The 26,352-nt window shown below is 35.4% G+C and overlaps 1 protein-coding gene across 1 annotated transcript in view; it reads right to left on the bottom strand.

Moving 5' to 3' along the window:
* Positions 1–26,352, bottom strand: part of LOC150107504 (protein FAM91A1) — a 228,540-nt gene that overhangs the window by 42,963 nt on the left and 159,225 nt on the right. The window contains exon 16 of the mRNA XM_090391353.1: positions 116–203. Within this exon, the coding sequence (XP_090247479.1) occupies positions 116–203 (88 nt within the window). The remainder of the gene's footprint in view (positions 1–115; positions 204–26,352) is intronic.

The following is a 26,352-nucleotide window of genomic DNA, read 5'->3' as shown; positions in this document are numbered from 1 at the left end:
TAATATCTGAATGGTCCCATTGATGATGAACTAGCAGATGATCAAATTACCAGTCAGTAAAGTATGCAAAATTAAAAGATAGTGTTATAAAAATTAATTTAAAAGCAATACATACTTCTGGAATTGCTGGTCCCAAATGAGGTGGGCTGCAACTTGTAACAGGTCTAATTTCGTTGGTGAGTGGTGCCATGGATATTAGCAATCTGTAGATATATATATATAACAATTATATGATAAAACAAAACAAGAAAAATGTATATCACTAAATGAAATATATGTCATAAATAACATATTTTCAAAAATATTTAAAATATAAATAGGTATGGGTAGTTCTCACTTTAAAAATTCCTGCTTTACAAATTTTTTGGATCAGAATTTTTATTTTAAATTGTGCGTAGGGAAGGTGATGAGGGGCATGCACAGGGAATTACGTAGTATGTAATGACGTAATGATCAGTTAGAACGAGCGTCAGTCCCTCATGAGCCTTGGTGACATGAGTGTGTTATTCATAGTTTTCTTCAATTACACCTGATTTTCTATTTTCTTTTCAACTATAACCTTTCACTTTTCCAACGAAATTCAAAAAAAAGCAACAGTGCAAAACCAGAAAATGAGCAAAAGAAACAAAGAAAAGCAATTACGCTAGAGAAAAAATATGAAATTATTACCAGCCATCAAGCGGGTAGCACTGTTAAAGATCTTTCGAAGAAATTTTCTTTTGCTACTTCTACAGTAGTTTGCACCATTTTAAAGGATAAAGAAAAATATTTGACAGAAGTAAAAAATGCGCAATCTATGCAGTCTACATGGTTGCATAATAAAGAAATAGGCAGTATAATTTCTCATATGGAAAAACTTAACTGCTTGGATAAGTGACTAATCTCAACAATTAAACATGCCTATTACCTATGCAATGATTTGTACTAAAGCATTAGCCATTTTTAAAATGCTGAAAGACCAAAAAGGGAATTACTGCTTTTGTTTGCTATAAAAAAGGAAACTGGTTGGCATTAGCATTAAAGTACAAGGTGAAGCTGAAAGCGCAGATAGTGAGGCTGCAAAATCTTATAAATAAAAATCAGAAGAAATAATTAAAGAAGGAAATTGCTCAGCATCGCAGAATTTTAACGTCGATGAGACAGGTCTTTTTTGGAAGCTGATGCCTACAAGAACTTACATCGCAATGGCAGGTTTTAAAGCATCAAAAGATCACATCACTCTCCTATTAGGAGGAAATGTTGCTGGCAATTGCAAGTTAAAATCCTTACTTGTGCATCGATCAGAAAATACAAGAAACTTAAAAGGAATTAATAAACATACTCTCCCAGTAATATGGAAAGCAAATAAGAAGGCTTGGCTCACAGGTTCCCTATTCGAAGATTGGCTTATGCATCACTTTGTACCTGAAGTGAAACTTTATGGTGAGAAAAAAATTCCATTTAAAGTGCTTCTGATAATTGACAATGTGCCTAGCCATCCCTCATCAGTAGCTTACATTTGTCCTAATGTAAAAATAGTCTTTTTAACTCCAAATACAACTTCTCTTTTACAACCAATGGATCAGGGAGTGATTGCGACATATAAAGCACATTATCTCGAAGATACTTTTGAAATGTTAATAGAAGCAACTGATAAAGATGGAAACTTTTCTATCAAAGAGTTTTGGAAGAGAGTCAACATTTTAGACACAATTCAGGTAACGCAGAACACCTGGCATAAAGTTTCCGAAAAAACTATGAAAGGAGTATGGCATAAACTTTGTCCTCACTTTAATGATCATTTCGAAGGCTTGAAGATCCAACAAAGATTATGAATTGTGAAACTCTAGCGATCTTAGGTATGGCTAACCAGTTGCAAATGGAAGTTTCGGAAGGTGATGTTAATGAGCTGCTTTAATTCTCACACTATGGAACTCTCACCCAATGATCTCCTTGAATTAGAGGAACAAGAAAAAAACAAAGAAGATAATGAATGTGAAGCTCCAACTTGATTTTTCAGAAGCATTTAAATTTCTCGAAAAAGCTGAAGCAATCTTTGAATCACAAGATTCAGACTTTGAACGATTTAGTAAATTTTCCCACAAAATGAATAATGCTTCTGCTTGCTATAGAGCTATTTTAAACAAAAAGAAGCGAAAGTCAACAAAGCACATGGCACTTGAGGGCTTCTTTGGGAAAAAAAAAAAAAAAAAAAAAAAAAAAAAAGATGCACCAAAGCTTCCTAATATATCTCCTACTACCTCGACAGCTGTCAATTCATCCGTGATATAGAAATGAGCTAATTTTTTTTTTCCAAAAAATCTTTTTAAATTTAAAATTTTATCATTAAACATTCATTTTATATATTCCTTACAAACATAACTCTCGCTTACAGCATTATTTCTAAGACAAATAAACTTCTGCTTTACGAACCGTCACCAGGAACCAATTAATTTGTAAAGGTGGGAACTACCTGTACTTGAAAAGTACTCTACTTGGTTGAGGGAATTTACTGACATATGAATTAAACAACTAGGTTGGCATGCTCAGGCAAATACTGAATCAGAAAGGCTGTTTAAAAGAAAGAGGTAGGTAGAAAAACAAAAGAAAGGAAGAACAATTCCCTAAAATAGACTAAAATTGCTGCTTGCATTTCAAGACTTGGAGGAAAGAGACAGATGAAAGATCCCAGTTCAGTGAGCTGGATACAGCAGTTTAAGAACAAAATAAAAATAAACACAATGTCTGTGAGGTAAAAATAGGGCTTTCAATTGGCTTATTTTGAACAACATCAAGAAACTTCAGGAGAAGTTAATTGCACTACTCCCAACTGAGATTAGTATTCTACAGATAAAGCAGATTCGTACAACATAAGTAGTGCATGGAGAAGGAGAGAAAGTCAAGCTTCTTGGAGGTAATAAACTATAGATGGGGTGTATTAACTAGAAGGGCTGAAGATTGGTGTTAATGTGAGAAAAAAGACTGTAAGCACTAAGAGATTGCTCCACTTTCCTGCACACAATAGTATAGTATGCCCACAGATACGAGACCCTTCAACACTTCTGTGCATGTCAATAGGAGAATCCATTCTGATAATAGGGTAATCAATCCATATTGTGAGATGAGTTGTTTATTATTACACATCGGAAAATTAACTTCTCTTTTATGATCATTGTAGTTTTTAAAGTGGTAACTATTTTGCTTGTATAACAGTTGGAAAATTTTACCTATAAAGCACGTGATTTCGCATGTTGTTGACCAATTCGTTCATCGCCTTATTTCATTTTCCCTTTCAACACGAATTGACCCTTCTTGGCAGTCTGCCAACGAGAGCTCTCGCTTATGTGGTTAGACTATAGCAACTGCCAAAGTTTGGAATTAATTATTAGTCAGATTATTAATTTAATTCTGTAAAGTCACATCTTTATGACTAACTGTAGTCCCCGATTAATACTTGACCTTCAGTTTCAATTACTAGTCAAATTCCAACTAAGTCAGTGCAGGCTCTATTTCATTAATAATATTAGCAAGTTAACTAAAATAAAGAGGCAAAAGGCTTCAGTTCAGCGATGCAAAATTATAAAAATCAAGTGGATATTAGATCCAGCATTATTTCAAAGCTGAATATAAAAACTATGAAAGTTTCATAAAAATAAGTTGATCAGAGAGCTTACAGGAATACACCCGGTGGGATCTATGAGTTGCCCTACCACAAACCATTTAGAAATACACCTCACGGCATTTCAAGTACCTTAGTATTGAAAGAGTTTTGGCTCTCTTAAGGTTTTTGCCTGGTCTCTAAAGAGAACCAACCAGTTCAAAACAGCAGTCAGGCCAGTGAAACCATATCAAAAATGGACTAATTAGAAAGCGAATATATGGACGGCTGGGCAGCATTCATGTTTTCTAAATGGTCCGTGATAGAGCAACTCGTAGATGCTGCCGGGTGTATTCCTGTAAGCTCTCTGGTCAACTTATTTTTATGAAACTTTCATAGTTTCTACATTCGGCTTTGAAATACTGGATCTAATATTCACTTGATTTTTATTATTATTATTACACAGCACCTCCAGGGAGTCCAAAGACTCATTGAGGGAGGGCACCTAATCCACAACTCTCCATCTCCACCACTCAAAACCACCAATTACATTCATCATCTACACCAATGCAATGTACTGCTTACCACCACTAGTATTTTCACAGACAATCACAAACATCCATGCCCACGGTGGGATTCAAACCATCAGCCTTTTAGCTGGAGAGAGGATACACTAACCACTCAGGCAACCAGGCCAGCAATTTAGCATATTAAATTTGATGAAATGCAAAATTTGTGCCACTAATTCTATCAACTGACAGTTCCCCCTCCATCCATCCTCTCCTTCAACATACCAGGAGCTGCAACATGTTACTGCTATCTATGCCATAAGATCCCCTTACAAACATTTATGTTTCTATCATATTTGCTTATACTTTGAAGACCATATTCCTTCAGGCTGTTCTCTTATGCACAATTCCATATACAAGTAGAAAAAAAGGGGTATCACCTTATTAAGAGAGAGAGAGAGTGCATATGGAAAACATGACTTCTGCATTAATTTAAAGTTGGTACCCCTTTCTTTCGACTTTATATTTTTCTACTTTTTGGATATGGCTCACACTGATGATACCTCATAAAGGTCAAAAGCAGTCTGGATAATGACCTTCACTTAATCTTTCTCATTATGGAATACTAAAGTAACTGATGTGAAGGTGAACTAACCACCAAACAAAAGCGCTTTACTCCCTGGGAAGCAAGCTACCATCAGTGGAAGCCAGATCCAGAAGTGATACCAAGGTCAAAGTAATGCAGAAGTCATATTTCCATATACAAGTAGCCAAAAGATGTCACACTTTATTACTAAAATACTCTGGATTAGAGATAAATGTTGAAAGCTTTATTATTTGATTAAACTATAAATTAAAGGATAAAGGATAAAGAACACTTGGATAAAGGATGAAACCGAAAAAAGTGAAAAAACTTTCAACAATTTCTTGTCAAATATACTTTGGTAGAAAAACTTTCCACAGCTTTAATATCTCTAACTCATCCATCCTATTCTTCTGTTTGGTTATCCTTGGCATCCAGAGAGCTAATAGGTCTGCATCTAATATAGACTTTAGTGAAGTTTTATTTATTTCGTGTGATGATTCAATGGCCGTAAGCCCCTTTTACGGGGAGGTACAGCACCACCTCAATTCCCGCTATTTTTATCCGGGCTCGGGACCAGCATAGCTGACAATTCAGTCCTATGGCTGGAGGGATTGTATTAGGTATTCCTGACTGTACCTGTGCGTATTCACGAGGCCGTTTTGCCTGTTTGCAGGATGAAAAACCCTGCTGTCTATGCCAAAGACTGGCTAACTTGGCTATACTTGAGAAAGATGCTTAAGCTCCTCATGTCAGGGATGGGAATCGAACCCAGGACACTCCTTTCCCAGGCATATGGGAAAGTTGCGAAGCACATAGCCACTTGGCTAACCGCACAGACTTTACTGAAGTGATCTCTTAACATCTCAGCTGTTTCTAGTGCATCTGACAATTTCCTATTATCCACAATCACTAGTTATCCTTTCATAGTTCAGGATTTCTCTCAAACTCCCTTTGATTTGTTTGGCTAACTTCTTTACATAATCTGATTTTGCCTTTCTTATCATGGCTGTCATTCTTCTGACATACTCTTTATGTTGCTCCTGTGCTTTGTCATCATTCTTCTCATGATGAATTTTATTCATTCATTTAATTCCCATGCAAATTTATTCTCCCAACTCTGAAAATACAAGTCTGATATATTTCTTCAGACATCCTTTGACTACTTTCTATGAACCACTGATTTTGCTATCATGCAGGTTTTCATGATAGTGCACTGTTTCAAACTACTTTCTCAATTTATTATAATCACCTTGCCTTAGTTTCACAGTATACTTATTCTCAGTCAAAGTTCTCATCTGACTTACTACCTCCCAGGTCAAACCCAAATTTTACCAACAAAGAACTTAGTCATTCTATTGGCTATGCTATAGGTACACAATCAGAAGAATGTGGAAACATCATGAACTGTGAAATCTAATTGCGTGCTTATTTATACACTGCTGCAGTTCTGGTCCAAACACACTCTGTGTTGTTTAATTTTGATGATATATAAATATCAGAACACAGAATTATAAGTAAATAATTATTTATTAACTTATTGCTGATATTTTGCTAGTGTTATAACCAGCATCTTCAGAGCACAAAAACACAGTTTGTCACAGTACGCGAGACTACAACAACATGGTGTAACAAAGTGACTAGTTTAACAAAATTGTATCAACAACACAAAGACTGAAGTCTTAATTAGGTGCCCTCTATCTTAAAAAATAAAAAAAAATTGTAGCAACAACACAGACAAGTCCTAAGCAAACAGAGAGAGAAAGCAGGTACTAGTTATGTCTTAAAGATGACTGTCTCCCAAATCTTAAGCAAATTTATACAGCCATATTTGTTGAAATTCGGAGTACGTTTCAAGGCTTCTGTGCAGTACTTTTGTTCTCTTCCAGTTAATCCTGTGTGCAGGGGTATCCAAAGCATGGTCTGCTAGGCCCGACCTGCCATAGTGATAGTGGCAGATGTATCTTTTATGTTCACTGATGCGGATGTTCACAGTTCTTCCTGTTTGATGGCAGTAAGCTTGATCACACGAGCAGTGGTACTTCATAGACTCCTGGATGTGATAAAGGAGGGATGCTATCCTTGGGTGAACGGATGAGAGTTGCTAATTTGACATACAGTCTGAATATAGTGCGTAGTTGAAGTTTATTGAGAATTCTAGATATCTTTTCTGATGTGCCTTTAATGTATGGGATGGTGACTGTTTTGTTGTAGTTCTCCATGGTGGATAGTGGGAGGGGTTTCTTAGGAGCATTTAGTATTTTGTTTATCTTATGGGGATTGGATTTATCTTATAGCCATTGGCCAAGAAGGTGTAGCATAAGTGAGCCAGACCATACATTAAAGGCACATCGGAAAAGATATCTAGAATTCTCAATAAACATCAACTACACACTATATTCAGACTGTGTGTCAAATTAGCAACTCTCATCCATTCACACAAGGACAGCATCCCTCCTTTATCACATCCAGGAGTCTATGAAGTACCACTGCTCGTGTGATCAAGCTTACTGCCATCAAACAGGAAGAACTGTGGACATCCGCATCAGTGAACATAAAAGATACATCTGCCACTATCGCTATGGCAAGTCGGGCCTAGCAGACCATGCTTTGGATACCCCTGCACACAGGATTAACTGGAAGAAAACAAAAGTACTGCACAGAAGCTTTTACAAGTCAGAGAGATTGTTCTTAGAAGCAACAGAAGCCTTGAAACGTACTCCGAATTTCAACAAATATGGCTGTATAAATTTGCCTAAGATTTGGGAGACTGGTGGGATAACTGGTACCTGCTTTCTCTCTCTCTGTTTGTTTAGGACTTTAGTCTTTATGTTGTTGCTACATTTTTTTTTTTAAGATAGAGGGCACCTAATTAGGACTTCGGTCTTTGTGTTGTTGCTACAATTTTGTTAAACTAGTCACTTCGTTACACCATGTTGTTGTAATCTTGCATACTGTGACAAACTGTGTTTTTTGTGCTCTGAAGATGCTGGTTATAACACCAGCGAAATATCAGCAATAAGTCAATAAATAATTATTTACTTATAATTCTGTGTTCTGATATATACCGTCAAAATTAAACAACATGTATGATGAACACATAAGCCTTTCTACATACATGCTCTGTGTGCATGCCACAGAAATTATCTTCACTGGCACAAAGGCCTTCATTTCTCTTTCCAGTCAAAACTCCTGCTTACTTTCCAAGTCACTGTTTAAACAAAACGTGCACCAGTGTAGTTGAAAGATAAAAAAAAGTCAACATTCCATAGGTGGCTTACAACAAGAAGTCCAGCTTCATACTCAGCTTGCATTGAAGATAAATACGATGAGTGCAAAATAATCATTGTCAGCAAATCCAACTTTTGAAGTGCCAACTTGATGCTTATACTTGGGAATAATAGCCAACAGCAGAAAACTCACCTATGTCAAATGGAAATCATGCCTTCTGGTCCCATGCAAAAACCAGAGGTTGCATTTCCACTCACCTGAACATCCACTTCTCTCAATCAAGATAACATCACTGTTAACAGTATTTAAAGATAAAGCTAAATTTTTATCATAATTTTTCTTCAACTACTGCACAGATGATCAAGGCAAAATCATCTACTATAATCAGACAGAGCACTGAAGATAGAAACCCCTCAATATAATGAGTATTAATGGAAAGGAAATCAAACTTGCAGAGGAGTTGCAATCCTATACTTATTAAATAATAAGTATCGGATGTTATATTCAGGCAATAATGATAACGGAATGGAAGAATTAGTGATAATATTCAACACCAAAAATGAAGATAAACTTCTTGATTAGAAGGCAGCTTCAAGTAAAATGATGTGGGAACACTTCAGAATGGTGAAATGGACAATGAAACATATTTTTGTGCTTACGTGTCCCACAAAAGTTCCCCAAGGAAGAAATTAAGGAATTTTTTGCATTATGTCAGGCAGCTGACATAAAGAAAATGGGAAAAGTGGTCCTTGTTGGGGAATCTAAACAGCAGAGTAGGAAATGAATCCCACCAGGCATATAGGAATTTTCAGGAAAATTAGGACCAGTATTTATTGGATTTCTTAGCATTATTATTAGCTTTGCTAACATTACTAACACCATGCTAGAAGTTTTTATACTTGGTTATACTAAGTATAAAAATCTTTTTTTTTTTTAAAAAATAAAAAAGATGCCAAGAAATTATATTCTTGGTTTAATCCTTTATCCAAATGTAAGCAAACAAAGTTTGCATGTGAAGAAGTAACTTCACACTTGTATAATGACTAGCTAATGACTTCAATCACTTGCCTTAGTATCCCATAATGCAATGCACATATCCTTACAGATATGCATAATGCTATGCATTATAAGAAGGGTCACTATCTAGACCAGGGGTCGCCAAAGTTATTTGCCCGTCGACCCCTTCAAGAGTTTCTTGACTTGTTATTGACCCTCCTATATTTTACTATTACATAATTATAATATAATAGGACAAGCAAAAAAAGACGCTTATGTGAGTTTTTAGATTGTTTATTTTATAGTTACAGTGTTTATTGTATGTATAATATAGTATATATTATTATATTACTATTACTACTGCTATCACTAGTAATATCACTGGTATTACTAGTGATATTAATAAACTACTGGTATTAATATCACTGGTATTACTACCAGCGCTGCTCAACTCTTCAACATAGAGAAGTTTAGTTCGTGAATGAATAACGATTGAATTATATGTATGTATGTTGATGAATTTTAGAACATTAATGCTCACTTGTATGTCAATGCGCAAAAATGAGACTGGGATTGAATACTTGTATCAGTAAATAAGAACCATGCATGTGTTGCAATCTCGCTCCCACTGCGCCGGCCGTCAGGAACCACCAACATCAATTTATTGGTAAACACGTAATTTTGACCTACTTGATTGGCCTCAGTAACTATTTTCATGACCTTACTCCATCTTACAGGTCCTATTCATGGACCTGTAAGATGGAGGTACCGATCCCACGATTCACTCTTAATTGCGTTGTCATTACCTCCATGTCTTTTGTCATGGAGGTAATCCAAGTTAACCGAATTAAATATTACCCATACAATGATGTCTTATATTTTTCTGTCGACCCCCAATCGACCCCTAACAATGTCATATCGACCCCTTTGGCGACCACTGACCTAGACCGTTTTCGACCTTTATTGAGGTCTCATCAGTGGGAGCCAGACCCAGAAGTGATACCAAGGTTGAAGTAATGCAGAAGTCATATTTCAGCATATGAGTTGGAAGTTTTTCGCTTGGTTATACTATAAATAAAAGATGCCAAGAATATAATTTCTTTGCTTATTTAATTTATATTACTAACATTTTCCAACATAAAAGATGAACAAGTTCATGAAGATAGAAGACAAAATAAATAAGAAAAGCTTCATTGACTACATCATTGTTGATAGTGATATCTTTGTGTTGGTTCAAGATACAAGAGTGTACAAAGGATTTGAAATTAGAAGTGACTATTACTTAGTGCTAAGCAACATAAAAATGGATACTGCACTGGAAAGAACAGCATGTAAGAAAGTTTTAAAAATAATTAAAGCTGTGAAGCTTTTACAGATAAAGTGTAAGTTTAAATATACAAAAAGTATTGAAGAAAATTTAAAGCAGTTTGAAAACAAGAACCAAACCTTGGAGTCTCAGTGACAAACTCTGAAGAAGACACTGACTGATTCAGCTAGGGAGATATGTCATGGGAAGACTTTGGTAAGAATATGGAAATTAAATATCAGGAAGGAGGCAAAATAGGTAAGAATATAAAATCATATCACCTCTTTTCTGCCTGTCAACCAATTTCTGTAACCTACAAATTTTCAACCTGTTTTTGTAAGGTTCATTCCATAGACCTGATACCATCTTGAGTTTCTTGGCAATGAGAAAGAGGTGACAAGGATCCAGGTGACCAGACCTGCATGCAGTAATCAAGTTGGGATCTTATCAAGGCTTGATAAAGAGGAATAATAACCTGTATTTGGATTTGATTTGTATTTGGAATGGAGATCTTATAGAACAAGTAAAATTTAAAAAAAAAAAAAAAAAAACAGAATAAGCAAAGCTGGTATGGTGGGTATAGCCAGTTGAATAAATTTATATGGAAAAAGAGAAATTAAACAAAACACCAAACTAACAATATAAAAGACAGTGTTCAAACCAGTTTTAAGTAATGGATCTGAGAGACCACAGATCAAAGACAGAGACCACAGACATGAGGACTTGGATAAAAATTAGGGGAGTGAATAGTTGGCATCAGTGGTAGAATCATTAAAAATGAAGATATCAGAAATGAACTTGACACTGTTTGTATTCAGGAATATGTAAGCAGTGCTAACCTAAGGTGGTATGGCTACTTAAATAAAAAAAGTTAGCAAAACAGGTGTTGATACCAAGAACGAACCCCAGAGAAAAATCAAGGTTTAGGTGGATTGATTCAGTCAGAAGTGCAAAATGCTAGATATGACAATATTGGAGTGCTGACAAGTAATAGACTAATTTAGAGGAAAATTGTGGTTAGGAGATCAATATTAATGTAAACTTAATCATGTAGCACTGTGGTAGTAGCCTGAATACCCCTTAAGGATACATATCAGGAAATGGATGATAATGTACACAAATCTAAAAAAAAAAATGATAGACAGAAAAGAACTATAGGACTTAGTTATGGAGAAGAAATAACAGTACCAGAAAAATTAAGTAAATTCAGTTATTGAATGTTTTATTACATTCAATAATGTAATAAAATTCCAGTATAAAACGCATACATAGAGGGCTGGTGATGATAATAAATAATAATGGGGAAGTAAAACAGATGTTATGGCTTTTCAAGAGGACTTGAACAGAATATGTGTGTTAAAGCCTTACACTTTGCAACATTGAACCAGTTCAATGTTGCAAAGTGTTTAAGGAGGACATGAGCCAGGGAATGAGAAGCAGGTTTTTTGCATGTAGATTATTATTACAAACTACTCCATGAAGTCAGACTCATCGAGGGAGGCCTTAACCATCACGCCAAGCACTATTTAACATTTGTGTAGTATCTATCATATTTTGCTTTGAACTTATTTACAGGTGTGGCACGCAAAACAGACTATTTCGCTCATTCACCACTCTTCAAGCAAAAAATCTAGTTCTAATACCCTTGCTAACTACACTCTTGCTAAGTTTCCAAGGATGGTCCCCTAGTTTTCCCACCACCAGACCTGTTCTGAAAAATCTCCTCTGTATTAATCTTGTAAAAACCTTTCAGTAATTTGTATGTCTAAATCATATCACCTCTTTTCTGCCTGTCAACCAATTTCTGTAACCTGCAAATTTTCAACCTGTTTTTGTAAGGTTCATTCCATAGACCTGATACCATCTTGGGTTTCTTGGCAATGAGGAAGAGGTGGCAAGGATCCAGGTGACCAGACCTGCATGCAGTAATCAAGTTGGGATCTTATCAAGGCTCGATAAAGAGGAATAATAACCTGCTTGTCTCTGCTGGTGAAAGTATTCTTCAGTAACCAAGTAATCTGATGAGCTGCTTTAGCCACTTTTGCTATGTGTCTTCTAAACTTTAATTCCCTAGCCACTAACACTCCCAAATCTCTGGCTTCAATTTCCTGGAGTACTGTTCTACCAATGTGGTATACAGCTGGTAATCTTTTCACCCCAAAATGCATAACTTTACACTTTGCCACATTAAACTGACATCCATTCTCCTTTGCCCAGACTGCCAGTCTATCCATATCATCCTGCAAAATTAACATCATCTGTATTAACTATTGCTCTACCCAATTTTGCATCAAACAATTGAACAGTTCCTCTCAGATCCTTTCCTATATCATTAATGTACAAATTCAATAGTTTTTAATTATTTAATTAAATAGTAAATATAAATTTACTATTCACAGGTCTTCTTTGGGATTCTACTCTCAAGTGAACTACTCTCTCTGATATCTATCCACCCACTCAACCACCATATTATTCACTTCAACTTTATATCCATCCCATTGTGCTGCAGTTCACTGATTAGAATTCCATGTGGTATTGTGTCAAAGGCTTTGGCAAAGTCCAGCAGTATCACTGTAAACCCATTACCTGAGGCATGAAGTATCCTTCACAAAACCCCTGATATGCTGAGTAGTCAGTAATTTCCTACATCAGTCTTGGAGCCTCTTTTATGCAATGGAACCATTTTCCCCTCTTTCCTCCCCTTGGAACTAACCCAGAACTGAGACTTTGATTAAACAATCTGGTCAAAGCCACTGACAATACTCTAGCACACCTTCACATACAACTTGAGCTGGTTTATTTAAACTAAGGGGATATTAAATCCCACATTTTTTTAAAACTGAATAAGAAACTCAAAGATTGGAATCAGAGAGTTTCATGCCGAATATAGTAAACTATAAAAATATTGGCGATTACTAGCGTGAGCTAATGCAAGTAGTCCTAGTATGTAGTACAATACCGGGCAACTCGCAGCAAAGATGGTAAAGTTCTGATCGCTATTCTTGGTATTTTCCATAATGTAAAACCACATTTCCCAGGAAATGTATGCTGTTATTACATCATGGCAGGAGGTCACTACCCAAACCAGTTTCAGCCTTCTTTGAGGCTTCATCAGTGAGTAGCTAGACCAAATTAATACCAAAGGGTATAGCGAAAAGAACTTATATACTCTGCTATACGAGTTGTCAAACAGGTGCATCCATTTCGGATGCACTTCATTTCGGCGATATAAGCATTATTTAAATGACGCCTATTGGCTCTTTATGTTTAAGTAACTTAATGGGTGCACCTGTTTGACAACTCGTATAGCAGAGTATATAAGTTCTTTTCACTATACCCTTTGGTATTAATTTGGTCTAGCTACTCACTGATGAAGCCGCAAAAAAGGCTGAAACCAGTCTGGGCAGTGACCTCCCGCCATGATGTAATAACAGCATACATTTCCTGGGAAATGTGTTTTTACATTATGGAAAATACCAAGAATAGCGATCGGAACTTTACCACCTTTGCTGCGAGTTGCCCGGTAGTATTGTACTACGTACTAGGACTACTTGCATTAGCTCACGCTAGTAATCGCAGATATTTTTATAGTTTACTATATTCGGCATGAAACTCTCTGATTCCAATCTTTGAGTTTCTTATTTGGTTTTAAAACAATGTGGGATTTAATATCCCCTTAATTTAAATAATGCTTATATCGCCGAAATGAAGCCTATTGGCTCTTTATGTTGAAGTAACTTGAGCTGGTTTGTGTAAATGAAATGGAGTGCTTATGCTATGAACCTCCATTTCATTTACCTCATTTCCCATATAAGTTTTTGCCTCTCTCATTATTGTAATATCTCCACCTGGATGATTACTCTTGCAAAAGAGTAATCATCCAGGTGGGGATATTGCAACATTTACTTGAAAGAATTGTTTGGGATTATCTTTGGCCTACAATGTTATTTTCCTTTCATACTCTGCTTTTGCCTTTCTTACAGCCTGTGCTTTGTACTGCTCAAGTGCCTGCTGGTCACCTTTCTCCTTGAATTCCCTCTACAATTTTTTTTTTTTTTTTTTTATGTATTGTATACCTTTTAGTCTAGCTTGTTTTTGAATTAGGTTAGGTTTAAATAAAGAGTGAATTACACCTGCTAATTTTAAATACATCACAGGTAGTTAAATGAATTCACCTATAGTTCTTATTGGATCTTGTCATCGTTTTTTTTTTTTTTTTTTTTTGTTGATATTATCATTCCATAATCTTTGGCTATTTCATTTAAATTTAAAATATCTTTCTGTAAGTTATCTTCAGAATTTGTAATTATTATTTGATCATCAGCAAAAAGTAGAGTGTTTAAGTTCAGAGTAGGAGAAAGTTTAACACTTTCGCTGCCAACTACGAGTATACTCGTAGTCGGTAAACCAGCTACACAAGCCAGCTACGAGTATACTCGTATGACGCTTACCGCCAGCAACGAGATTACTGTACTGACCTTGAAGAAGTGAAAATGCTTGGCTTGTGGAGCCAGCATCAAAACTGTGTATTCTCATTGATGTTATATGCTCTGCACAAGACAGCTACAAGTATACTCGTATGACGCTTACCGCCGGCAACGAGATTACCGTACTGACCTTCAAGAAGTGAAATTGCTCGGCGTATGGGAACAGACAATGCCGAAATAGAATGGCAGCAAACGTGTTAATACCTTGATGGAAATTTTAATCCCATTTTATTATTTCATTTAAATAAATATTAAAAACAGTTACTGAAAGGAGACATCCCTGTCAGACTCCTTGGTTTATCTCTCTCTCTCTCTCTCTTGTATACAGTAGTTCATAATTTAATCTTATTTGTATTTGATTATTTTCATATATATTTATAATAGCTTTTAGATTATTGTTTAGTATTTGTCTTTCTTTTAATATGTTGAATAAAATGCATCTTTTAACTTTATCAAATGCTTTTCAAGTCAAGAAATGTAACATGTGCTTCTAAATTGTATTCTCCTCCTTTCTCTATCATTAATTTTAGACAAAAGACAGGGTTTATATATGATCGTCTTTTTCTAAATAAATTTTAAACTTCTAAAATAAAGCCTTCAGAATATTTTATTATTTTGTTATTAAAAATTCTGCTATATATTTTATAACAGGAATTTGGAATACTTATACCTGCATAATTTTTAGGGTCATCTCTACTATTTTTTTTTTTTTAGGATAGGTATCACTATTGCTTTTTTCCACTCTATTGGTAGATTTTATTTAAAAATAAGTCTTTCTTTAAACTTTATTCCTGTATATTTATATAATTCTGAACCTAACATCTTCTCCAAGTGATTTTCCATTTCTTGTTTCTTTCAGGCTCATTTCTAATTCTTCTTCAGTAATTTCATTTTCATTAAATGTTTGCCAGTTATCATTTTTAAAATATTTATCGGTCCACAATTCTGTGCAGAAATTCCTCTAATTTCAATTTGGTGTTTAATTTTACATATCTGTACTGAAATGTTTCAAAATCTTATATACAAATTTGTTTCATGATTTTACGTCTTTTTCTGACTTCTCTTTTAGCTATGGCTCTCATTCTTTTATATTCATATATCATCTTTCTGCTTAACCATTTATGATATGCTTCTTTTTTCATTTTGATTATTTCTTTGATCCCATATCTTCAGTTTCTGATTTTTATTGAATTTTTTGGTCTTCCCTAAGTTTTCATTTACTGCTGTATTTAGTATTGTTTTTATATTAAGCCATTCTATTTCTTCATTTCGTTTTATTTTTTCTAAATATTGGTTAATTCTTTGTTCATATAGCCATTGTATATTTGTGTCATTTAATAATCTAGTTTGTATAAAAAAATGTTTTAAATTTTCTTTCTGTTCTTGTTATTTGTAGCCATTTAGGTGGTAATCTTAATTTTATTTTAACAAGGAAGGTCACTATTTCATATCTCCTGTGGACTCTAACATCTGAAGTAAACTTTGATGTCTTTTCATTTAAGATAAACTAATCTAATATTGAATTCCATCCTCTTGATGCCCAAGTATATTTATGTATTTATGTATGTCTTTATGTTTAGAAAGAATTCATGATTTTAAGGTTATTTATAACTACAAAGTTGATCAATTTTTTACCATTCCTGTTTAGAGTATGTTCTCCATATATTCCTATATTATTATTAATCTTCATGTTTCCAATTCTTGCATTTAAGTCTCCTGCTAATATCATGTAATCATTTTTATTTATTTTATTATATATATTTTGTAACTCATTATAAAATTCAATATTATCATCTCTTCTTTCTTCTGGTGCATATAAACCAATTATTGTTAAATAACCTCCATCTCTTTTCATTCTAGCTTCTATTATTATTATTCACATCTGACATCCATGAAGTCAGATACTCATTGTGTGAGGAACACACTATTGCACACAATGCTCATCCAACCATGCTTTAAACTAATTCAATGTGTCTACATTCACAACGCAGTCAGGCAATGCATTCCACTCACCAACCACTCTCCATGCAAAGAACCTTCTCACTCCTCTGCTCACACCCTCCTTATACAGTTTCCAGCAACAGCCTATTATTCTACCCCCCCCTCTCCCATTCTATGAAAAATCTCTTCCATGTCAACCTGATAACAACCCCTGACTAACTTATATGTCTCAATCACATCCCCTGTCTTACTCCTATTCATAAGGCATTGCAACTTACATTCTCTCAATCTGTTCTCATACTCCACATTCAAAAGACCAATGACCACCTTTGTGAACCTTCTCTGGACTCTTTCCAACATATCTTCGTCACCATGAAAACATGGTGATCAAATCTGTGCACAATAATCCATATGAGGTCTAATCAAGGCCTTATATGGATTATTGTAATAATTCATATAAGGCCTTGATTAGGCATCATAACCTCTCTATTTCTGCATGTCAGGGTACTCTGCAACATTGACATTATCTGATGTGACGTCCTCACAACTTGTGTAATGTGGCCCTTGAATTTCAGGTACTTGTCCACCATCATTCCTACATTTCTCATCTCCTCTACTTCCTTTGAAGTTTCCCAACCAAGTGTATAATTCACATCAATTGTTGCTTACCAAATCTCAAAACTTTACACTTTGTAACACTGAACTGATAGTTTCACTTACCTACCCATTCGTGTAATCTATTTGAGTCCTCTTGTGAGACCATAACATCTGCTTGACTCTGTATTGCTCTCCCCAGTTTTGCATCATCTGCATATCTAGTTAAACCCATTCCAATATCATTAAACATAAAAACTGAACAACAATGATCCCAAAACTGACCCATGCAGTACACCACTAGTGACCTTCCTCTTTTGGGACACTGCATCCCCACATACAACATTCTGATACCTATCTGACAGCCAGTCACTGATCCAATTCAGTCTGTTATCCAATCCCATCTGTTTCAATTTATTTACCAACTTGGAATGTGGCAGTCTATCAAAAGCTTTTGCAAAATCCAAGTACAACACTGTAAATGCATCTCCCCTGTCCAAGGTATCTGTCACCTTGTCATAGTACTTAAGTTAGTGAAACATGATCTCCCTTTAACAAACCCATGCTGATAATGACAGAGAATACTGCTGTTATCAACTCATTTCTGTATCCTACTTCACCAATCTCTCCAGTACCTTCACCACAACTCCAGATATACAGATTGGCCTTATCACCACCTTTATGCAGTGGAACAATTTTACCCTCCTTCCACTCCCTTGGAACCTGTGCTGTTGCAAGACTCTTATTAAACAGGAATGCCAATGCTACTGCCAATTCCCTTAAGATGCGTGGTGATATGTCATCGAATCCTATCACCTTATTGAAGTCAAGTTTGTTTATTTCCTCAAATACCTCCTGCTCACTCACAATTAAACCATCCACTCCTATGTCCTCTACACTTAAGTTCATCATGATTCCACCCTGATCAGGATGAAACGCCCTTATAAATTGATCACTGAATACCACTTTCTTTTTCTATGACTATCATCCATTAACATCTTACCATGATCACTCTTCCTTCTACTTGCCACATATCTAAAAAACTCTCTAGGGTTTTCCTTCACCTGATTTGCCAATTTCTGCTCATACTGCAGTTTTGTTTTCCTTACTGAGTCACTCTCCTGGCTTGTTCTTTATACTCTTCATGTAACGATTATTACCATTATTAATCTTGTACTTCCTCCAAAATACCTTCTTTTTCCATGCTTAAGCTCCACATTCATCCATTTTACATCTACCTTATCCAGCCTTTTGGCTTTCAGAATATATTCACACATTGATGCTGTTATGTATTTCTTTGTCAGTTCCCGTGCAACATTTATTTCCTTACCGCTCAATCTTGTTCCATGTTATAGCTCCAAGCTCTCTCCTAAGCTTGTCATAATCGCAAGCCTTATAATTCCACATATATCCTTTCCTAACAAAAATCTGCATATGGCTAGTCACAACCCAAGTGATCACATCATAATCACTTTCCCCAACTGGAGAAAAGTGTAAAACCCCTCTCACAATTACATCCTGTGATGAAATGATCAGATCTGGAACTCTCGATCCTCGCATGTCCTCCTTCACGTGATGCATGAGATAGTTCTCTCTCAAGAAATTCATTTTTCCTTATTCCCAAATGCTATCTATTCATTCCAATCTATACCACCATAAAATTCACCCATAATAATTATCCTTCCTTTGTTCACTAATATGAGTTATTTATACATTTCTTCATCACCCAGGCCTATAGCAACATCCAACTAAATGTCTTCCTGTCAACCTTCACGTTACACCACACTGCCTCATAACCATTTCCACCATTTTCCTCTTTCATGTGTACCTTATTCATTCCCTCCATAATTTATAATATTTTAGCTGTTTTGAAAGGGAATTATGAATCCAAATCATAGCACCTGCTTGTGCTCTTTGGTCTCTGTAGACTCCACTATATATTACATTAAAATTTTCAGTTCTCTTGGTTCCTTTTAATTTCTTTTTTTGTTTCAGTAATTACTCCAATTTGAAAATTTCTTTCATTTAATATTTGATCTAATTCTATTTCTTTATATTCTCTAAGTATGCAGCCATTACTTCCCTCAAACACTCCTTTACCACTTCCCATGCACTATCAAATCCAGTTTTACATGTCATGGCACTGATCTAAGCAATCTCCTAAGCTTGTTATACTTGCCAGCTCTATCATTCCACACATTTAGCCACATCCCAGGTCAAGACCATACAATCACTCTCACCAACTAATGGCAATGTGGTCATATTGGTTATAGACAAATTCTCAGATGCAAAGACTAGATCTAGAACTCTCAAACCCATAGTATATTCCATCATACTGTCTCATCTCAGGTAATAATTCCATTCGGCTTTGATAATGCATGCATCTTGCAGACATTGCTCTGTACGAAATCCCTTTGGTTGAATTCTTTAAACAATGGTGCCTTGGACGCCATTGTTCTGTTTTGCATCGGTGCCACATGCTATGTTATGAAACTTACTGTGCAGAAAGTCCACATTAACTATATTCAAAATAAAACTTTTAACTTAAATCTAATTAACACCACAATACCATCTAATTCTAACCCAATTTTTAACTAACATTGCTATTTTTTCTAAACTAAACAACTTAGCTTCTGGAGCTCTCCAAACACAGGCATACCACCATATGCCATCTGACGACAATTCAATTGGTAAAAGACTCGAATGCACTCTATTACCATAGAGTGCAATGACTGCAGAGTGTAAATGCATTTAAGGCATGGTTTGATGAGGTGTGTGTGTGTGTGTGTGTAACAAAAGGGACCTTGGACAAAAAGCCTTTTGGCTCCATTGAAGTCTGATGATGATAATATATATCTCTAAGAGCTCATATTATTTACTATCCAGAGTTTAGACTATTTAGGTATAATTTCTAGTAAAGATGGCAATTAAATATGGAAATTTATTAATCTGGAGAACCAGATTAATAAATTTATTTGGAATAATATGCCAAAACATTGAAATTAACAATACACAAGACTGCTCAAACCAATAACTTATAGAGCTGAAAGTAAGATTAGAAATAAAAATATTTAATAGAACTACAAAACACAAATATAAATATTCTGGAGAAAATTAGGAGAGTAAACAGATGAATCAATGGTAATATCATATTAAAAACAATACTGCATCTTTGTTTCTCTCCTAAAAGAACATGACATCAGCACTCAGAAATGTACAGAGCAGTTAATCAAAAGTATCATGGTCACCTGTACAGAATGAGAAAGGTTAACAAAACAAGTATGTGATGCCTCAATGGTAGGAAAAAGACCCAGAGGAAGACCATGATCGATGTGGATTTATGCAGTTAGAAGGCTAAAATATTAGTTTTGGGTATAATGAAGACCTGACGAATCACAGATTAATTTTGAAGAAACCTGTTAATGGAAAGCTAGTAATAGCATAAACTGAATTGCATAGTACTTGCACAGTATATATACTCCTCCATTAGAGTACAAGTAGAAAAGGATAAAATGACATGTAGATAAATAAAAATACTTGAAAATAGTGGTGTAAAGTCACCAACAAAGCAAGCATTTTGTTCATCTCAGATCTCACAAGCTATCTGTCATAATGGCCCAAAAGAAATACAAAGGGAGAGTGTAAAAAAAAAAAAAAGTTTCGAACAGGCAGACAAAAACTTGCTGACAATGAAAATTACGCTAGATTCAAAATGATGTTTAAAGAGCTGCAATAATATAATGTTGTCAATTATCTCTCTCTCTCTCTCACTCCACACACACACACCAGAGAAAATTATCTTGTCTCAATATCACACAAAGAAAAACAAAGAATTTTGCTTTTAAACAAATACACTTCTCTTTCACCTACGGTCTGTAGACAGTTTGAATAAAAATGACAATCTCTTCGATTGTGTCTATCCTGTGACCTCCTTAACAGAATGGAAAACAAAGAATTATCTATTCAGGTGATTCTAGGTTGCCCCCCAGTGTTTTTACCAGAAGTCAAACCCTCCAGTCTTATTTTAGGTAAGTTATGTAATCTAGCCATGCAGCCCAGCCACCAGAACCATTTTTAATGCTAGTGATATTTTCTTGTGTTCTGGCAATATAGAAGATTTCTCTCCTAACCTCATCAATTATCACGCGTGCAGTATATGGTGTCTTCAAAAGTTTTCTGCAGCACTTCATCTCTAAGGCTAGTAGCATTTTCTTATCCTCCTCTAATGATGTCCAACTCTCACATTCACATAGTAAGACATAGTTAACAAGGATGTCAATGAGGTAGTCCTGTGGTTGCTGTATTTTAATGTTCTTCCAAAGTGTCTATAACTTTTGAAGGGTAATAGTTGCTTTAGCAATGCTGGCCATCTCTGTATTGTACACATTTTGCAAGTGAATCTTTCTACTTTGAAATTTTTATCATTTACTGAAATTTTAATCAAAATCGGCAGCAGATTTTGAGTAAATCAATGAAAAGCAAAGGATGACTTTTGGTATATAAACATTTCCTTAAATGTATAGCAAAAAAAATTACTGCTTATAATTAGAAATGTTCTATAGACAAATATAAGATGTATAAATATAAGACATATATAAATATAAGACAAATATGTATCTCCAACAGAGTTGGAGATACCAGGCAGATAGGTAAAGATGACCTTGCTATTGCTTCTGTCTGTTATCTCCAACTCTGGGCCTGGCTCCCACTGAAGAGACCTCAATAAGGGTCGAAACTAGTCTGGGTAGTGGCCAATCCCTTAATGCATAACATTATACATATCCGCAAGGAGATGTGTTTTGCATTATGGGAGATACTGGGATAGGAGTGTTGGTAGCTTGCTCCACCTTTGCTACGAGTTGCCTGGTGTTGTACTACTTACCCAGGTAAAACTTTTTTAAATAACGAAACCTGTGGTGCGTTCATAATTAGAAGAAACACGTATAAACCACAGTGAAAATTATTTAATTGTAAATATTTCATTCTAAGTATCTTAGGACATCATCAGTACAGTATTTAAACCAAAAATTAGGAATAACATACAGTTAGGGCGCATGATTACAATAGAATTTCATGAAAACGTGCATAACGTGCTAAAGTAGTACAAAAAAAAAAACGTTAATTATTTAACACAGTTTTGTATGATAATTTCCCATACTTTAGGAATAGTAAGAACGTCGTTGCGGTTTAGGTTTGGTCTGTGTAGTAGGGCTTCAGAACTTTCTTTGTATAAACGTTCATGTTTAAATATAGATCTATGTAAAAGTTTAGCCTTTTCCCAATGGATCCTATGGTTTGGATTTTCAATTCCATGTTGAGAGAGGCCAGATTTCTGCGGTTTAAGAAGATGAATGTGGTTTTGATGTTCCGAGATGCGTTTCTGGACAGACCTACCTGTCTGTCCAAAGTAAGATAATTTGCATGAGCATGGAATCTCATAAACACCAGGTAACATCAAGGGTGAGAATTTGTCCTTAGGAGAAGGTAATAATTTGTAAATTTGGTTGATAGGTTTGTAAGTAGTGGCAAAATTGTATTTCTTCATAATTTTAGAAAGACGTTCTGAGATGCCTTTAACGTAAGGTATGGGAATCCTATGCACTTCTTCCTGTCTGGTTTGATGTATGCAGAAGTGACTGATGATTTTTTGAGTTGTTTTGGGATTATATCCATTTAGGATGGCTGTATTTTTGATAACTTCTAATTCCTGGTTTAAAGATTCTTCAGAGGAGCAGAATTTGTGTGCTCTGGAAACTAGTGATTTAATAATGCCAGATTTCTGAGATGGATGATGAACAGAAGAATTGTGAATGTAGCGACCTGAGAATGTAGGCTTGCGAAAGACGGGAGTGGTGATGGAACCGTCTTCTTTTCTTTTGATGTGTAAATCCAAAAAAGAGATACCCTGTGGAGTTCTTTTTCTAACATAAAGTTGATGCAATGATGAAGAAGGTTAATTTTATCTAGAAACAGTTGTAATTCAGGTTCGGGATGATTCCATACTGCAAATACGTCATCGACATATCTTAGCCAAATTTTTGGTTTGGGTTCAAAAGTGAATATTTTTTCCTCAAGGTGTTCTAGAAACAAATTTGCTAGGTTTGGTGATAAAGGAGATCCCATTGCTGTTCCTTCCTCTTGCTTGTAAATTTGACCTTTCCAGGTGAAGTAACCTGATGCAATAACAAACTTGAACAATTCAACTATATCAGACGGAAATTTTTGAGTTAGTAATTCTATTGTTTCTTTATGGGGAATGTTAGTGAAGAGGGAGACAATGTCGAAGCTGATTAACAAGTCAGTTTTTGATAGTTGAATGTCTTTAATTTTTGTGTGAAGCTCAGAATTTTTGATTGAAGAGACTGAGTGGCCTATGTGAGGGCAGAGAAGGTTAGATAAGAATCTTGATAACTTGTACGTTGGACAGCCAATACAGTCTACGACAGGTCTAAGTGGAACGTTAGTTTTGTGTAGCTTAGGTAAGCCATAAATTCTAGGAGGTCTTGCATGGTATGTCTTAAGTTTTTTTATTGTTTCTTCATCTAAGGAGGAAGTTTCATTAAGTAGCTTATTTAATTTTCCGAGATGACGATTCGTAGGATCAAAATCCAATTTGGAGTAAGTATTACGATCTCGAAGAAGTAAATTAATTTTTCGGTCATAATCAAGAACCACAGTGGTATTTCCTTTATCAGCTCTAGTAATGATTAAATTTTTGTTACGTTTTAAGGAAATAATAGCTTTCAATTCCGACGGTGAGATATTTAATTCTGAAGGTTTGGCATTGTAGATCACTTTAGCTACTTCGAAACGAAGTTTGTTGGCTTCAATACTGGAGAGATGCTTTATGTTTCTTTCTATATTATGTATAAAGTCTAAATATGGGAAACAATTTGGTGAAATTGCAAATTTATGGCCTCTTGCTAAAACATTTAATTCATCTTTTGTTAGTTGACGGTTAGATAAATTGACTACCCATTTTTCCGTTGGTAATTTGTTAGTGATCTTTTTTGATCGATTTAATAGCTTAAGGTATTTAATATGTAGAGCACTACTGCTTTTATCAAAAGCTTTTTTTCCCCGAATTCGTTGAGACAGTTATAATTAATTGTAGCAATTCTTGATTTAAAGTATTTGACAAATCTGTTTCTAGTTCTGTAATATTTAAATTGTTTGTTGCTAGTTCATGCTTAGACACTCGTAACTGATTGAGTAGTAAAGAATGACTTGCTTTTTGTTAGATTTTATGGACGCCCTAAGGAGATCTGATCCCAAACCTGAATTACAACTGTTTCTAGATAAAATTAACCTTCTTCATCATCGCATCAACTTTACGTTAGAAAAAGAATCTCCACAGGGTATCTCTTTTTTGGATTTACACATCAAAAGAAAAGAAGACGGTTCCATCACCACTTCCGTCTTTCGCAAGCCTACATTCTCAGGTTGCTACATTCACAATTCTTCTGCTCATCATCCATCTCAGAAATCTGGCATTATTAAATCACTAGTTTCCAGAGCACACAAATTCTGCTCCTCTGAAGAATCTTTAAACCAGGAATTAGAAGTTATCAAAAATACAGCCATCCTAAATGGATATAATCCCAAAACAACTCAAAAAATCATCAGTCACTTTTGTATACATCAAACCAGACAGGAAGAAGTGCATAGGATTCCCATACCTTACGTTAAAAGCATCTCAGAACGTCTTTCTAAAATTATGAAGAAATACAATTTTGCCACTACATACAAACCTATCAACCAAATTTACAACTTATTACCTTCTCCTAAGGACAAATTCTCACACTTGATGTTACCTGGTGTTTATGAGATTCCATGCTCATGCAAATTATCTTACTTTGGACAGACAGGTAGGTCTGTTCAGAAACGCATCTCGGAACATCAAGACCATATTCGTCTTCTTAAACCGCAGAAATCTGGCCTCTCTCAACGCGGAATTGAAAATCCAAACCATAGGATGGTCAAAGCTGTATAACTGAGAGGAGACCTCCACATAGCCTTTAAAGGAATGCGGAGAACCGACTAGGGCTTCTGAACTAATGTCCAATCATCACCTTCTCGTGGTGCACCCTGTTGGGTATCTACTTTGATACTGAACGAACGAGGATGGGCTGGCAATTTGGGATTTAGCCGACCAAATTGTATTCTTATTGGTTAAACCAAAATAAAAAATGATGGTACAACATGACAAAATTTCATGCCGGCTGGGGCGTCGCCCGGTTAAACAAGGCCCCTGTTGTTTTCGCCAGGGAACCAGGGCGAACAGCGAAAAGTCAGCTACTGGAACAAATCTGAAAACAAACCCCAACTCAACATCACCAGAGTTAAAGATCGGTACTATCAACGTAAAAAGCCTGAATGGCAAAGAAATGGAGCTAGCTGAGGAATTAGATAAGTACCAGATCGACATAATAGGGGTGACTGAAACAAAAAAGACCAAAACTGGTGAAATCTTTCTGAGCAATAAATACAAAATGTTATATTCAGGCAATGACAATCAAGGAAAAGAAGGAGTAGCCATAGTATTCAACACAAAATACGAGGCTAATCTTCTTGAATGGCAGTCAGTCTCAAGTAGAGTAATGTGGGCAAATATGAGAATGGGGAACTGGACAATGAGACTTATTTGTGCCTATGGTCCCACAGAAGGCTCTACTAAGGTAGAAGTGGAGGAATTTTTTGAGGCTTTAGAAAAAGCAACTGACACAATGAAAAAGGAAAAGTTGGTCCTTGTTGGGGATCTAAATAGCAGAGTAGGAAATGATTGTGAGACATACAAAAATATTTTGGGAAAATTTGGAGAAAAGAGCAAAGCTAATAATAATGGCAAATATCTGTTGGATTTCTGCTCAGGACATGGACTGGTTATTAGTAACATCATGTTCCAACATAAAAATTTGCACAAATTCACATGGAGAGAAGAGGCTAGGAATAAGAAAAGTCTCATTGACTATGTTATTGTTGATAGTGATGTTTTCTTCCTGGTGCAGGACACCAGAGTGTACAGAGGATTTGAAATTGGAAGTGATCACTATTTAGTCTTGAGCAGGATAAAATTGAATTTCATATTGAAAAGAATAACATGTAAGAAAGTTTTAAAGCGAATAAAA

The sequence above is a fragment of the Typopeltis vanoorti genome, chromosome 4 (assembly GCF_054136105.1).
Source record: "Typopeltis vanoorti isolate ZY-2024b chromosome 4, IOZ_Tvanoo_1.0, whole genome shotgun sequence".
NCBI classification, from domain to species: Eukaryota; Metazoa; Arthropoda; class Arachnida; order Uropygi; family Thelyphonidae; genus Typopeltis; species Typopeltis vanoorti.
Note: the sequence above shows the minus strand (reverse complement) of the source record. Positions and strands in the feature narration are given on the sequence as shown.